The sequence below is a fragment of the Mugil cephalus genome, chromosome 13, assembly GCF_022458985.1.
Source record: "Mugil cephalus isolate CIBA_MC_2020 chromosome 13, CIBA_Mcephalus_1.1, whole genome shotgun sequence".
Taxonomy (NCBI): domain Eukaryota; kingdom Metazoa; phylum Chordata; class Actinopteri; order Mugiliformes; family Mugilidae; genus Mugil; species Mugil cephalus.
Genome location: NC_061782.1, coordinates 19728547 through 19742714, shown reverse-complemented (window position 1 = coordinate 19742714; position 14168 = coordinate 19728547). Strand labels below are relative to the sequence as shown.

The window sequence follows — 14168 nt, the reverse complement described above, 5'->3', positions numbered from 1 at the left end:
GTGCAGGAAAAAAAAGCATCTTATGGATGCACCAAGTTTCATCCAGTGTGTTTCCTTAAGGAAAAGGACTCATGGAAGGCGGAGCATTCAAAAACAACAGTGGTCCGTGTGTATTTGGGTTGTGTTGTTTGACGTGTTATTGTGTGCGCTGAGACAACATGGCTGAGAGCGATGCTTTTAGTTGTGCTCACAGCGCTGTTTTCATTGACTTGACTGCAGTGTTGCTAAAGGCTTCAAATGGAATCACTAGGCTATGTAATGGCTTTGTTGAAAAAGATGTGTGTAGCGACCACACACTCATAGATGCACTCTAATACAATACTTGAAGCCTAAGTACATGTTGCAAAACAAAAATCATACCAGCTGATCTTCTCTCCTGCTGTCCCCTTTACACTCCTCCACAGTCACCCTCTGTGACCCCCGATCTTATTTTATGGACTACACCAGTCTGGTTGCAACTTACAAAGTCATGAACACTCAAAGATTTGCAGAACATTTTTGAATTCAGGGCGGTACTCTTGTGTTTGTTGATTTATTCCTACATCCTGGGCAGAAATGGCCTTTCATTGATGTGCTGCATGGGAATCAGTAAGTGCATTTTCTTGTTGAATTCATCACGGTCATCAAGTCTTTTTTTTTTTTGGTTTAATATAGTGCTGAACGGTTTGACTAAAATATCTCGCTGAAAGTGTCGTGATCTGTGTTGTGGAGCAAACTAAGACGTCCTTGTTTCTACGTAAATTAGATTAGATAAAATAAAATTGCTGCATATTTTCTCAGTGTTGCTTTGTAACGCAAATGAGACAAGAGTCAAAACATGGATGGATTTTGGATTCGTTTTCATTGTGTATTTCATGTTCTGCGGTACTGTGCGAAAGTTTTAGGCAGGCACGAAAAATGCTGTAAACTTGCTTTTAAAATGGAAGTATTAATACTATATTTTCATCAGTTAACAAAATGCAATGGAATAACAGAAGAGAAATCTAAATCAAATCAATATTTGGTATGAACACCCTTTGCTTTCAAAGCAGCATCAATTCTTCCAGGTTCACTTGCACTTGAAGGAGCTCAGCAGGTAGGTTGTTCCAAACATCTTGGATGTAGGCTTCCTCATATCTTTCTGTCTCTTCCTTTATGTCCCTTGACTGTATGTTTGGGGTATTCGTCCTGCCACAGAATAAATGACCAATCCTGGGAAGTCTCCCACGGTGTGGTGCATTAAAAACTTGGGTTGGGTGTACGTGGTGTACCTAACTGTGGCTGTACTAAGTAACATAGTGTAGAGTGGAGCGTGATGTGAGTGCAGTTTAGGAGGCAGGCGAGTTAGGGCCAAGTTCCCCTGCTGCAGGGCTACAGGCGCGGGGGCCCAGGGGACCTATTGTTGGGGCGGGGACCTCACCCCCAGTGCAGCACAGCAACAGTTGATTCTCCAACCATCGCCAAGTCCAAGTTGATGTGTTTTTCATCTGCTGCACGAAGTTTCCTTGTCCGACCACTGCGTCTACAATCCTCAACGTTGCCTGTTTCTTTGTGCTATTTCCAAAAAGCTTGGAACAGCACAACGTGAAACACCAGTTTGCTTTGAAACATTTGTCTGGCAGAGACCTTGCTGATGCAGTATAACTACCTCGTGTCTTGTTTCAGTGCTCAGTCTTGCCGTAGTATATTACCTGTGACATGAAACTGTCTTCCTCACCTTGGTAGCGGTTTGTGTGTTCCTCACCCGGTATTAAGCTTCCTGCACAGCTGTTTCTGTTTCCTTTCGATAAAAATAAACAGTCATAATTCATGTTTTTGAAAGCATTCTTAGTTTACAGCATTTTTTCCACACCTGCCTAGAACTTTAACACAGTACTGTACATTCTCCACATGCTTAAACACTTATCTTAACAAAATTTCATCTTTAAGCAACCTTGAACCTGTTTTTTTTTTAAATCTGTCATACACACATCAACAGTTGGTGTTGTTTTAATCTTTGTTTCCTGTCTTGTGGCTACAGTAAATTATATCACCATTGTTGTGTTGACTTCAATAAGCAAGGGAATGTATCACGACAGTATTCTCGGACGGTTGAGTCGATCTTTCTGTCGTAGTCCTGTATTCACAGAGACTAGAACACCAGTGGCCGTGCTTGAGTGCCTTTACGATGATGTTGTTTAAAATTGAGAAGCTGCTCTGTGTGTGCTGCTTGTGTCTAATCAGCAGTTCATCACGCTAATATCTAGCCGTGCTTAAGGGGCAGGTTGCCAGGTTTGCTCCGACCAACAGATGTAGAGCCGTAATGGCAACCGCGATCTTTGTTGACTCGGGCTTCTCGGCCCCTGACAGCGCGGTCCCTGAGCAGCAGGAACCTTCATTCAGCTGCAAACTGACGTATTGAATTTTTAAACACTCAACACACACACACACATGTATAGTTGTTTGTTTGATGTATTCTCTACCTCCCACCCTGCAAGCTGAAGTTAATTGATGTGAACGGGGGGAGGGGTTGGATCATTTTTCAAAAAGTGGATGTGGGCTGAGAGAAGCCATCTATCTATCTATCCAGCCACTGCCCCAGTGTGTTTAGAGCTTCTAGATGAGATAGTAATATGCAGAGGGCTGGCGGGATAAATGAATATAATGATGTGGCACACTGTCAGTCATCACTCTGTCCAATTGGGCTAAGTGCTGTGTGCTCCCCTCTCTAGAGGAGGCACCATGATATCACACAGCATCTCTCTGGAAAGCCGTAGAAGGGCTGTGTGTGTGTGTGTGTGTGTGTGTGTCTGTGTGTGTCTGTGTGTGTGTGTGTGTGTGTGCGCATGTGCGTGTGTGTGTGTACAGTAAAGCTGTGGGGGTTGAAAAGGCAGGTCGTGAGTTCGGCTCGATGATTGTTGATGGTGGTTAAAATAAGATTTAACGTAGCAGTGATAGTGACTTAATATAGTCTGGCGCAGTGATAATGTGATCTAGCAGGGTAAAATTAGGCTGTATCCATAATGCATTTACTTCAAAATGGTTAGCTGTGGGTTGAGTTGATGTCCAAAGGAGGTGCTGTATCTATTATTAAAACTCAACCTGCCACCGTTTGTAGAAGGTTGCTGCATGTAGCTTTTGTCATGCAGGCTTTGTTGTCCTTTGAGGGTTTGGAGGGATGGGCTGCTGCTTCTATTGGCCTTGTTTTCTCCTCTTTATGTTACACACCAATGTAAAGATGTTGCTTTTGTCATGACTGTCTGTATTTGCACATAAATAGATGTGTTATTTTGGCTTCTGCACAACCTTAAGATGAATCCTGGTTCCATCGATTTGAAATCACGCTGTAAATGAAGACACCAGTTATCAAACCCCAGCAGTCTGTTTTTTTGTGACTCCTTTTGACTTGAGGAATAAGAACCACTTTCCTGTTGTGTCTCATTTTCGGCCCTGCCCAGATATAAAACATGTTGCTTGTCCCCCATCACAATGTAGCTGACAGTTGGTAGCGTGAGGTTTCCTAGGTAACCCTGCTGTACATTACCCACCCCAAATGTTTCTGAATGAAAATCAATATTATATTTGGTGAGAGAAAATACTGTCAACAAGGTTGCTGCTTTATATGGATTCACCTGATGTTCTAAGCCAGGACCCAAAGACATGGACTGTGCTTCTCTGTGGTAAATATTTTAGGACTTGTTTGAGATTAGCACTTTTTTTTTCATCTATCATTGATCAAGATGAAGATGAATTTCATCACATTTCCATGTCGTGAGCTTGTAATGTTTCGAGCTATAGGGCCTGTGGGAACTGACATTTAAGTCCACTAAAAAAAACATTAGGACAAAGACATATTCTGGCTACATAAGAATCCAGAAGTTCCAGTTTCATTGCAACTCCCTCTCCTCATATTGGACTGCACACGCCCAAAGTGTTCAGAAACATTAACCTACTCTAATCATAAAAGGTTTAGGTTCAGTGAAGAGCTTCAAAATCGCTGCATATTTAGGTTTTTCGATTTTGAATGATTGTCTGCTGGTTGCCACATTACGTGTTTAACACTGTACAACATTTGTTAAGCTGCAATCAGTCCTTCGTTTTCATTCTTTTATACAATTTGCCCTTTTGAAGCCCGTACTTATTGTCTCGTCTTCCTATTGAGACTCGTCTGTGACTTTCTGGTGTTACTAAGCAGCTATAGCTGCCAAGACTGTCTGCCATCACAGGCATAATAAAGCCGTCATCTCAGGCCAGCTTTGAAAAATATTTTTTGCAGGCAGATCCAACTTCTAAGAATACAAGCAGCCAAAATAGACCATTACAGCTCCGAGGAGAAGGTTGTGGAATGTCTGCCGAGCGCTTTAATTTCTCATCCTCTGAACACACTGATGTCATCAAAACTCGTGTATGTGTGTGTGAGGCCTAAAGAAAAGCATGAATATTGAACTGGATAGGGTCACATGTCCCCATGTCTGTGTTCTTCACCCAGAGAGGGATCATCTGATTGGCTTAGTGGGTCAGAGGTTTGGGTTCAGACTGTTAGAGACCCTGTTATCCCTCTCTGTGTTTTCCTGCAGGACCTTGTTCTTGGTGAACACAATTGATTTTATAGGAAATCAATGCACAGACCTTTGTGCTGCTACGCATGAAGTGACACAGATCACACCTTTACATCTGCAGCTGGTGTTAAACATGGAACTGTTTCCTTTTAACCATGGCTGAGCGTGCATTGTGTTTTTCCAGCAGAATAATGAAGTTGAACTCATTCGCAGAGATAAAGTTGAACAACATAAACATCGATCAAAACAAATGGTGTACAGGGAAAAATATACTGCATGATTTAACAATTTACTATGTGAATAGACTTGGCCACATTTTTCTCAAGACTGTAAAAGTAGACCTGGTAGAGATAAAATGAAAGGACCATTTTGTTCAGTTTGTACAAGCCCTTTTCGTTGAACAGTAAAGAAATGTTATTTTCTTTTTTCATATACTGTATGTTTTTCAAGTAAATATCTTCTGGTTTTGTAATGCTTGACAGATTGTTAGTTGCTTTTGTTTATCATTTGGTTGGGGACAAATCAAATTGTGTGCGTGACATTTGTAGGGACCAAGTTGAGACCAACGGTCACAAAATATATTTTATTATATGATCATTGCACTGGAAGTTGATTAAAGAATCAGGTCAAGATTGAATGACTCACTCACTTGACAGCAACTAAAGAAAATGTAGCGAAACAATTCCCACCTGACCGCAGCTAGATTTCTGTGGTTCGTTTGTAAAATGTACACATCAGTAATATTAGCTACACACATGTAATGCTACCTTTCAGATGTGTCCTACGATTGTCATAATATTTCATATGCACACGCGGTCGTCAAGGAATTGATTTTCCAGAGCCTCTCCAGGGCCCCGTGCTTGATGTGGAGGAAGGAAGTATTTCCTATTCACTTTTCCTGTCAGTGTTTTTCTAAGCAATTGGGGGGTTTCAGTGAACCAGAGCCTTCTCTAACCTCAGTGTAACCTCCACACACACACAAATTGATTAGTTTTCCTTCCTGTAAAAATGTGGCTACAGCAGACATTGGCTTTACTTACTGTGCAACTGTGATGGACGGCTTTACCCTACGTTTGTGTTCACTCTTTGCCTCACTCTCCTGATCAATACACAACCGCTACTTACGTTTTCTGACTGATCACAGTTGAACTTGTTCCATACATACTCTCTCATGTTTTTTGGCAAATGTTTTTAAAAGAATGATCAGCAGAAGAATATACTTCTGCTGCTTATTTGTCTGCTTGCCCCCTCCCCTCCTCTGCATCATCTGATTGTTCTTTGCCTACTACTACTTATTCCCTCTTCTCTGCTTCTTCTTCATTATTCTCTACTTATTCACAATTTCTCCTCTTCATCATCATCTTCCTTGTCATCACCTGCTTCCTGTTCTTCCTCCTCCTCTTCCTCTGGTTCTCCTGTACCTGTGGAGGTTTAATGTCACTAATATTTCTGATTATGTATAGACCACGACAAAACACGAAACCTTGGATTAGGGATGCCCAGTCTCTCTCTCTCTCCCTCTGTCACGCACACACACCAAACAAAACAAACAAACAAAACAGCCCATCTGTCCCTTGAGACAAGCAGCTGGTTGGTGGCAGGAAAGCTCTGCCACCAACGTGACCTCAGACACCCTGCGACAGACGATCTCATCCACTGCATCCATCTACTGTGTGTGTCCGAAACATGAATACGCACACACACACGCACGGCGTTTCTCCCTTTGCCATTAGAATCATTAGAATCATTAACTGGACACTGATTATATTAAGGACAGACCCACAACACTAATTTCACTAAGTGCAAAAAGCTTGAGCTTATTTTGTGCATGTGTGTGTGTGCTGTTGATCTCCTCGTGCAAACCCATATTAGTTAATATCTGACGTCTGAGGCCAAGTATGAAGTATAATGCTGTCGACTCCAGTTCAAGATGATTGGGTTTTTTCTTTGCAGAATGTCAGGTTTAGAAAAATATTTGTTCTGGAGTGGAGTGGAAAGAGGAGAAGAGATCGAAGAGAAGGGGAATGAACTAAGTTTGTGGGTTGATGTGTTAAGGGTTCACAGTTTAAAATAATGATAATAATGATGATGAAGTCATAAACACGTCACTTATTCTTTATTAATACATAAGTCTCGTACATCTGTTTAAAAGTTGTGCAGAAAAAAGTGTGCTGTTGCAAAGGAACCGACATGAACTGCAGAAAGAATTGTTGGTAGAAGTCTTTTCTTTTTTTGCCTGTATTCTGCTCGTATGCTGGACAGAAGCAAAGCATTTTAATTGTTTCTCTTCCTGGTTCTGGTATTGTGTCCTTACTATTTCTGCTTTTCTCTTTCCTGTCCCCAGATCACCAGAAACTGGAGCGTGAGGCGAGGATCTGTCGTCTGCTGAAGCATCCAAACATAGGTGAGTCAGAGCCAACAGACTAATGGACTGGTGGAAAAACTGTGAAAGTTCACACAAGACAAGATGTTTAACATTCAAAATGCTGACTCAAAAAATGTATCTGGTTTTCAGTCAGACTGAGGACTGATTAGTTTAGATCCACAAAATCCGTATTGTCCATGAGTAAATGTCTTTATTTATTTTGTGCTTCTCATTCAGATAAAAACCAAGTATATACAAAAATACTGACCTATATCTGTGGTCAGTTAAATTTCAGAGATTTACAACTCCCTGTTTAACGTTATCCAGCGACATAAATCCTGATAGACCAATCTGGGATCTGGGAGGTTTAGTGCTTCATAAAAACTGCTGTCAACACATCACTCTATTGTGTTCATCACGTTTTACAGCTGAGAAACAGACGTAAGTTTCTGTCAGATCCGTCAGACTTGCCAAGAAGTATCAAGCTGATATGTAAAGTATGTTTCAAAAGAGTCTCTAGGACCCAAAAATAAAACATGATTGTTAACTATTTTGTAGCTACACAAATATGAATGTGAAGGCGCTCCACTGTATTTCTGGACTGCAGATGTTCAACAATTCAAAATGCCACTTCAAGGGGCACATATGTACTTTAAATTTGAAGAGTATAATTTCACTCAGCATATGAACTAACAAGTTAAACTAATAACGAAAATGACTCCTTGATGTTGTAAAGACACGTTTTTGAGAAGCACTTTCAGAAAGATGCTGAATAACGTTTGTGAACAAATGTGGTTCATGATGCTGATGAATCGTGTGCTGTGTTATACTGACAGGTGTTTCTATAATCTTAACCGCCCTATTTTCATACGCGTCACGTGGCCGTTTGTTTCATTTCAAATCCCGTGTAAATCCATAACTAAAAACAACATGTTTTTTTTGGGTCAAGTTTCATCACAGCGTCGTTCAGTTTAATAATAACGCTGAAGCAAATGGCCTGGGATGATAGGAAAATCAACCAGTTACCTGATCTGTCGGTGTGTGTGTGGGACATTTGCATGACGCAGCTGGCCAGCAGCCAAGGAGGCGAAGCGAGTCTGAATGCTAACACATGCACAGTCAGCTGGTCGCGCTAATACGATCAACTCCTTGTTTACCTTGCGTACTGTGTGAGTGTGTGTTCTCGGCGCGTTAGAGCAGACGGGTAGGCTCTTATAGCCATTTCTTCGTTTGACCTTTGAAGTGTGAAAAATACTTTATGTGCCTTTCTCCTTATAATCTGCTGTGTGTGAAACACCCTTTCTCAACAAAAATAAACACACAGTGGAATACTTGGAAAACCATACAGAGACAAACTGCTACACTGTAGGGGTTGTCTCCGCAGCAGTAAACTGTCATGATGACAAAGGAATTATTGTGTCTGTAAATGTCTCTGTGAATTCATTAAGGCTCGTACAACATGAGAAATGTGTGCTGTGTGAAATCCAGAACGAAGGCAGTAGCCCCTTGGAAAGGAAGGAAATGGCAAATATCTTTGTGGCAGAGATGTCAACTGTCTTATCATAGTATGTCGTCCAGCACTAGCCACACACACACACACACACTCATACACACAGAGTATGATAACAGCATAAAAGTCATGGTTTCATCGGTGTCTCTTCATCCCACCGGGTTCCTGCTTCATCATCATCCTATTCTTCCTTTCTTTTCTTCCCTCTGCTGCTCTTTTCTTATCCGGTTCTCAAGGGGAGACCTTGTTTTCTTTTCTGTTCAACAGTGTAGCTCGTCTGAACAAAGAAAGTGAAATAGCACATTTTTAGGTTTTATTCAGGAAATCAAGCACCCTCACCCACCTTGACACGAGCAGATTTTTAATCAGTGAAATCAGTGCGAAAAACTGAGTCGTAGCAGGTCACCGTATTTCAAACATGTGTCGGATTCAAGGGCTGTTTGGCAACAACTCCTCCTGTGCGGAGACAAAAAAGGTTTCTCTTTTTAGATAACTGTAATTTACCAGTATCACATCGATTATAAAATGATAAAAATGGTTGGTCTTGGTTGTCAGCCAGAGAACTACTGTTTGGTCATTTCAGATAGGAACTCTGTGCTGCCAGAAACCTCAGAGCTCTTTATGACCTTGTGTGAGTGTAAGTTAACAAACCATATTAATGCTGTGATTTATGTTAACTTTTTGCTCTGTTCTCTCTGGTCAGTCTTACATGTCCATCTTAATTAGACACTCGTCGATCGTCTTCAACATCAGGGATAATAAATGCTTTTTTAAGCTCATTACTTAAATAATACAAAAAGAATATTTCACAAAAAGATGGTGCTCCCTCCCCATCTGTCAGTGTTTAACAAATTTACAAATTACGTGTTCATGTAACATTAAAGAACCTTTATGGCAGTTATTGAATTTGGCTAAATGTTTATTTTGACTATCACTTAGGTTGTATGTGCTGTAAGTATCAAGCAGGTTCTTTATGTATAAATAATGTTGTGCCAGCTCTTTACTTCCTCCTCTGATATATATTTTTATTATTTTATTTTTATTGTTTAAATTTTTAATGAAAGCTACAAAACATTTGTGGCAAACTTGTCACTGCATGACAGATGTGCTGTAGAAAAAAGTCCAATGACATGGTGACTCGTCAGCCTTAATATGTTTGTTTCACCCATTAATTTTTAAGTAGACAACAACATTCAACAATGTCAACAAGAGCTTAGGCAACTCTTCAGCAACACCTCTTTCTCCAAGTGTGAATATAAACTTAGGGGCTGGGAGATGCTCTCACAACCACACTCAGTAGTTCAGAGACATTATGGCATAAAGATCCATTATGCAATTTGTAGCTTAAACAATCTGGTCATCGAAAGGTGGTGAAGAACATTTCAGAATAATTATTTTCAAGTCAATCTAAAGGTCAGTTTCCTCACTTTCTTCTCACCCTTTGTTTCTTTGTGTGTAAGTGTCACAGAAATATACTGACTACCTACATTTTCCTGTGTTCCTCCATTTACCCAGCTCCTACAGTACAAGCTTGCTTATTAAGAAATGACACCTTCCCCACTCTGAGGCCATGATATGTACATATAGATCAGCCGTCTGTTGGAGATGGGGCTCTTAAAGGGTGTTGTGATAGTTAGATCAGTTCTACACTATAGAGCCTTGTCTTACGTGGATTTGTTCTGCACTTGAATCCCCAAAGTCCCTTTTGGATTCCTGTCCATGAGATCCATCGAAAAAAATGTGTTATGTTATCATTATTGAAGCCTCCTTACCTTCTAAAAGGTAGGTAGAGACTGGGGCAGCACAGTGGCTCTGTGGTTAGCGCTGATGACTCCCAGCGAGAACGTCTGGGTCCTTTGTGGGTGGAGTTTCCATGTTCTCCCTGTGTCTGCGTGGGTTTTCTTGGGGTACTCCAGTTTCTTCCATCCTCCAAATACATGCTTGTTAGGTTAATTGGTGATTCTAAATCGCCAATTACTCCAGCAACCCTGCGATCCTAATGAGGATAAGCGATAGTTGAAAGACGAAATGAGGTAGAGGCTGAAAATTAAACTCTACATTTGGCAAGTTTCATTGACCATCCAGCAGCCGCTAGCGTAGCTTTGGTGACCACATACAGCTGTCAGCAAAACATATCTGGAATCATCAGGAGTCGCATTTCTCCCCTGTTAGTAGTGGCCACGCAACTCTAACTATGCAACATGGTTAACATCTCCTGAATGGAGCCTCCATGTCAGTATTATATTCTGCAATGCCATGTGCTACTCATTACTAGAAGATAAAAGATATTCTAAAAGATTTCTAAAAGATATATTCACACAAAGACACTTGGTTATTGAGCACCGTCCGTTGTTTTACTTGCTTGTCTAATTTTAACTGAGGACTCTCTCCCTCTCACTCTCTGTCACCAGTACGACTCCATGACAGCATCTCGGAAGAAGGCTTCCATTACCTTGTCTTTGACCTGTAAGTAAATTATATTAACAAACTCACATGCACGGCTTGCAGGTTGAGGGTCACGTTTATCCCACATCTTCAGTTAAACTTTTAGGACTTCCCCATGAAAACAAGTAGCATGTGTTTAATATCAAAGTTGGTATCCACAGATTTAAAAACGAGTGTTTAATTCTGATTTATGTTAGAGCAAAGTAACTTGAAATTGAAAAATCTTTGTGCCACTGGGTGTACTTTTTTTGTTGGAATGTGTCAAATTGGGATTTTTATAAATAATGTTTACAGATTTTGCTAAAATTCAACAATTCAACTTGTAGTTTAAACCCAGATTTATATATTGAGATAGAGATGAAACAGACATGGAAGGCAGTCTTGTGAAGGCTTATATTATCAGCAAACAGTCAAGTGGTCTCTTAAAGCAACAGTTAGAGCATGTTTCACACAAACATGTACATGGGGCATGTTGTCACCAAAGCATTTGGATCCCTTAGAAAAACCATACCAAAGATATTCTCTGTATATTGTCTGCCAATTAGTTTTGTCTGTTGGATATCTTACGAAAAGAGAAATAACCAACACGTATTTTTTGCCTGTCTGCAGCGTCACTGGAGGAGAGCTGTTTGAGGACATTGTTGCTAGAGAGTATTACAGCGAGGCAGATGCCAGGTACAGTATATCAGCATACTATCAGTTTATCAGTTTTTGGTGGCTGCCACATTAACAGGCTGTGGCAGTATGAGATCTCCAAAGCAGAAAAGTTTGGTTATGAAACCACAAAATGTTTTGCCATTTGACTCTGTGTTAATACGCTTACGCAACAAAGGCAATGCCTGTGGTTTCTGGCAGTACCCGTATACACTTTGTCGTCCACAAACTGACTCAGACCTTTTTAAATTTAATTTCATCAATAAGTAATGATTAAGTTGTCTGAAGTGTTGAGAGCTTATTTTGAGATTGTTCTCAGACACTGCAGTGAGGTTTTACACTGCAGTACATTACATGCCTGGCTAAACCTAAACCCAGTTTGGAAAAGACAAGCGGTTGCATTCTGGACCGTTTGGAGACAGTTCACGGAGGATTGATTTAAACAGAGCATTGCAGTAATCTAAACAAGAAGAAATGAAAGCATATACAATCATTTCCATCTTAGTTTTAGTTACCACAGATCTCAGTTTTGCAACCTTCCTCAAAAAAATGGAAAAAGGACGAGCACATGAGCTGGCTGACTGGTCAAAAATGACACCTAAGTTTCTAACATTGTGTTTGGAGTGGGCACTTTGAGAGCCCATTGACTGCTTAATCACAGAAACTGAATAATCAGGAGCGATTATCAGAGCTTCAGTCTTTTTCATGTTCAACTGGAGGAAGTTGTCAGACATCCAGATATTAATGGCATCCAGACATTCATTCAAAATAGAAAGTTTGTCAGTCTCATTAGGTTTACCCTTCAAGACCTAAACATCTGCCTGCACATAAAAAAAAAAAAAAAAAAGCTTGCGGGAATTGAATTCAGAGTGTCTTTCTGGAAAAAGGCTGCCATCATGGTAAATATGACGCACCGCTGCTGTCAGCTGCAGGTTGGGAAACGATGCAATACCAGGGAGCCCGAGGAAGAGAGAATTGTTTGGAGGAATTTTTTGGTAAAAAGTGTTGAGCCACACTTTGAATATTGTCAACAGCGTAAACCATGGTGAGTTACGGTAATTCAAATACTGCATGCTTTAACAGATCACCGGTGGTCCGGTGGGTTTTAAAGGGTTGAAAAAGCAGAACAGCTGTATATTGTTAACATAAAAATGGTCTAAGATGCCACTGTATTGTCTAATAATCTCACCAAGAGGCAGCATATATAAAGAAAATAACATGGGACCCAGAACAGAACCCTGAGGAACACCACATGAGATTCCCACCAACTGGTTTAGCCTGGTTATAAGAGTGTGTTGATTGCCTGTGTCGAAAGCAGAGATACGATCTAGACAAAGAGATGTTGTGGCTGATCAGTGTATCCTGCTACAGTAAGTAAGGACAGTGGCAGGATGCTCTGGAGGTCATTATGTAAGTTGCAAAAACATGAAGTGAGCAGAGAAAGGACTCTCCCAAAATCTCTCTCTGTATACCCTCCTTCTGCTGACTCTGACTTCAACTTTACTGATGCCAGGCTCAATATATTTTAAAAGAATTATAAAGGAACTTTTAAAATGGCAACTTTAACCGTGCATCAGTGGAGCAAAAGTGCAGATATGCAAGTTGAGGACAAGCTTATATAAGACAACCCCCCTTCACACCCTGCCCGCTCCACTTCCTTCCTCACATTCACTCACTTTAAAATGCAGCAAATTCTTCATCCGCTTGCACCACTTATCCCTGTGTCCAAGTACAGATACTGTTACCTGTAGATTGCTGGTACAAATCTTATAGAGCTCATGTGCGGATCATACATTTATCAATTATACATTGTGAAATATGTGATGAGAAGTAAGCAAATGGCTTTAGTTGTTAAAGTAAAGGTGTTCACAGGCACAGACAGGTGGAGAAAGGGTGATAGGATATGTGGGAATAGTGCTGCACATTTTTCAAACTCTATCCTGAAAGGGATTATTACCGTTTCATCCACAGAAATAGTTTGTTAACGAGTAAAATTAGAGAGCTGAAGATACAAAAGTGTATCTTGCCCCCCTCTCATCTCTCCACAGCTGAAGTGAAGTAGATGTGAATGTAAGATCAGGTTCTGGTCAGGTTACCAGAAAGCTGCTGTGGGAGAAGATTCTGAAGTTTTTTCACCATTTGATGTGCACTTACACATAATTGAATCCAAACTGCTTGTTGGATGGTCAGATGTTGTTGGAAACATCCTGCCTGCTCACACCTTGTGTTTGTCAAAAATACGACATTTGACATCCACTTCATTTTATGATTTATCAGCTTAGCAGAGCATTGCACTTTGCAGTGAGATGCTCTTTATATATGTGTAACATTATCAATGTGTCCCTAAAGGTGCCAAATGACAACATGTGCCTGTATTTCATGCTTTTTCCTTCATATAAGGGACAAACTTTATGTCTTCAGGTGGCACCTTCAACATGACTAAAAGATGTTAATTTGAGCTAAAGTCATTGATCTGGGTTGATTGCTATTAAGCTATTAAGTGCTATTAACTTCCAACTTTAGTCGACCATTTGTTTTGTATTTCCATGTCTTTTCTTTCTATACTTTCTCTATTTCTCAGATTATCTTATATGCTTCTCTTTTATGCTAAATACCTATGACGTTGGGATACTATATTTCAAATTCCTCATTTGAAGTTTGTTCTACCTCTTGCAGC

The 14168-nt window shown here is 40.4% G+C and overlaps 1 protein-coding gene across 38 annotated transcripts in view; it reads left to right on the top strand.

Annotated features, from left to right (window-relative positions):
- Positions 1-14168, top strand: part of camk2g2 (calcium/calmodulin-dependent protein kinase (CaM kinase) II gamma 2) — a 62018-nt gene that overhangs the window by 23009 nt on the left and 24841 nt on the right. For all 38 annotated transcript variants that reach the window (XM_047602818.1, XM_047602817.1, XM_047602815.1 and 35 more), the window contains exons 3-5: positions 6862-6921; positions 10804-10858; positions 11447-11512. In XM_047602818.1, coding sequence (XP_047458774.1) covers positions 6862-6921; positions 10804-10858; positions 11447-11512 — 181 coding nt within the window. The remainder of the gene's footprint in view (positions 1-6861; positions 6922-10803; positions 10859-11446; positions 11513-14168) is intronic.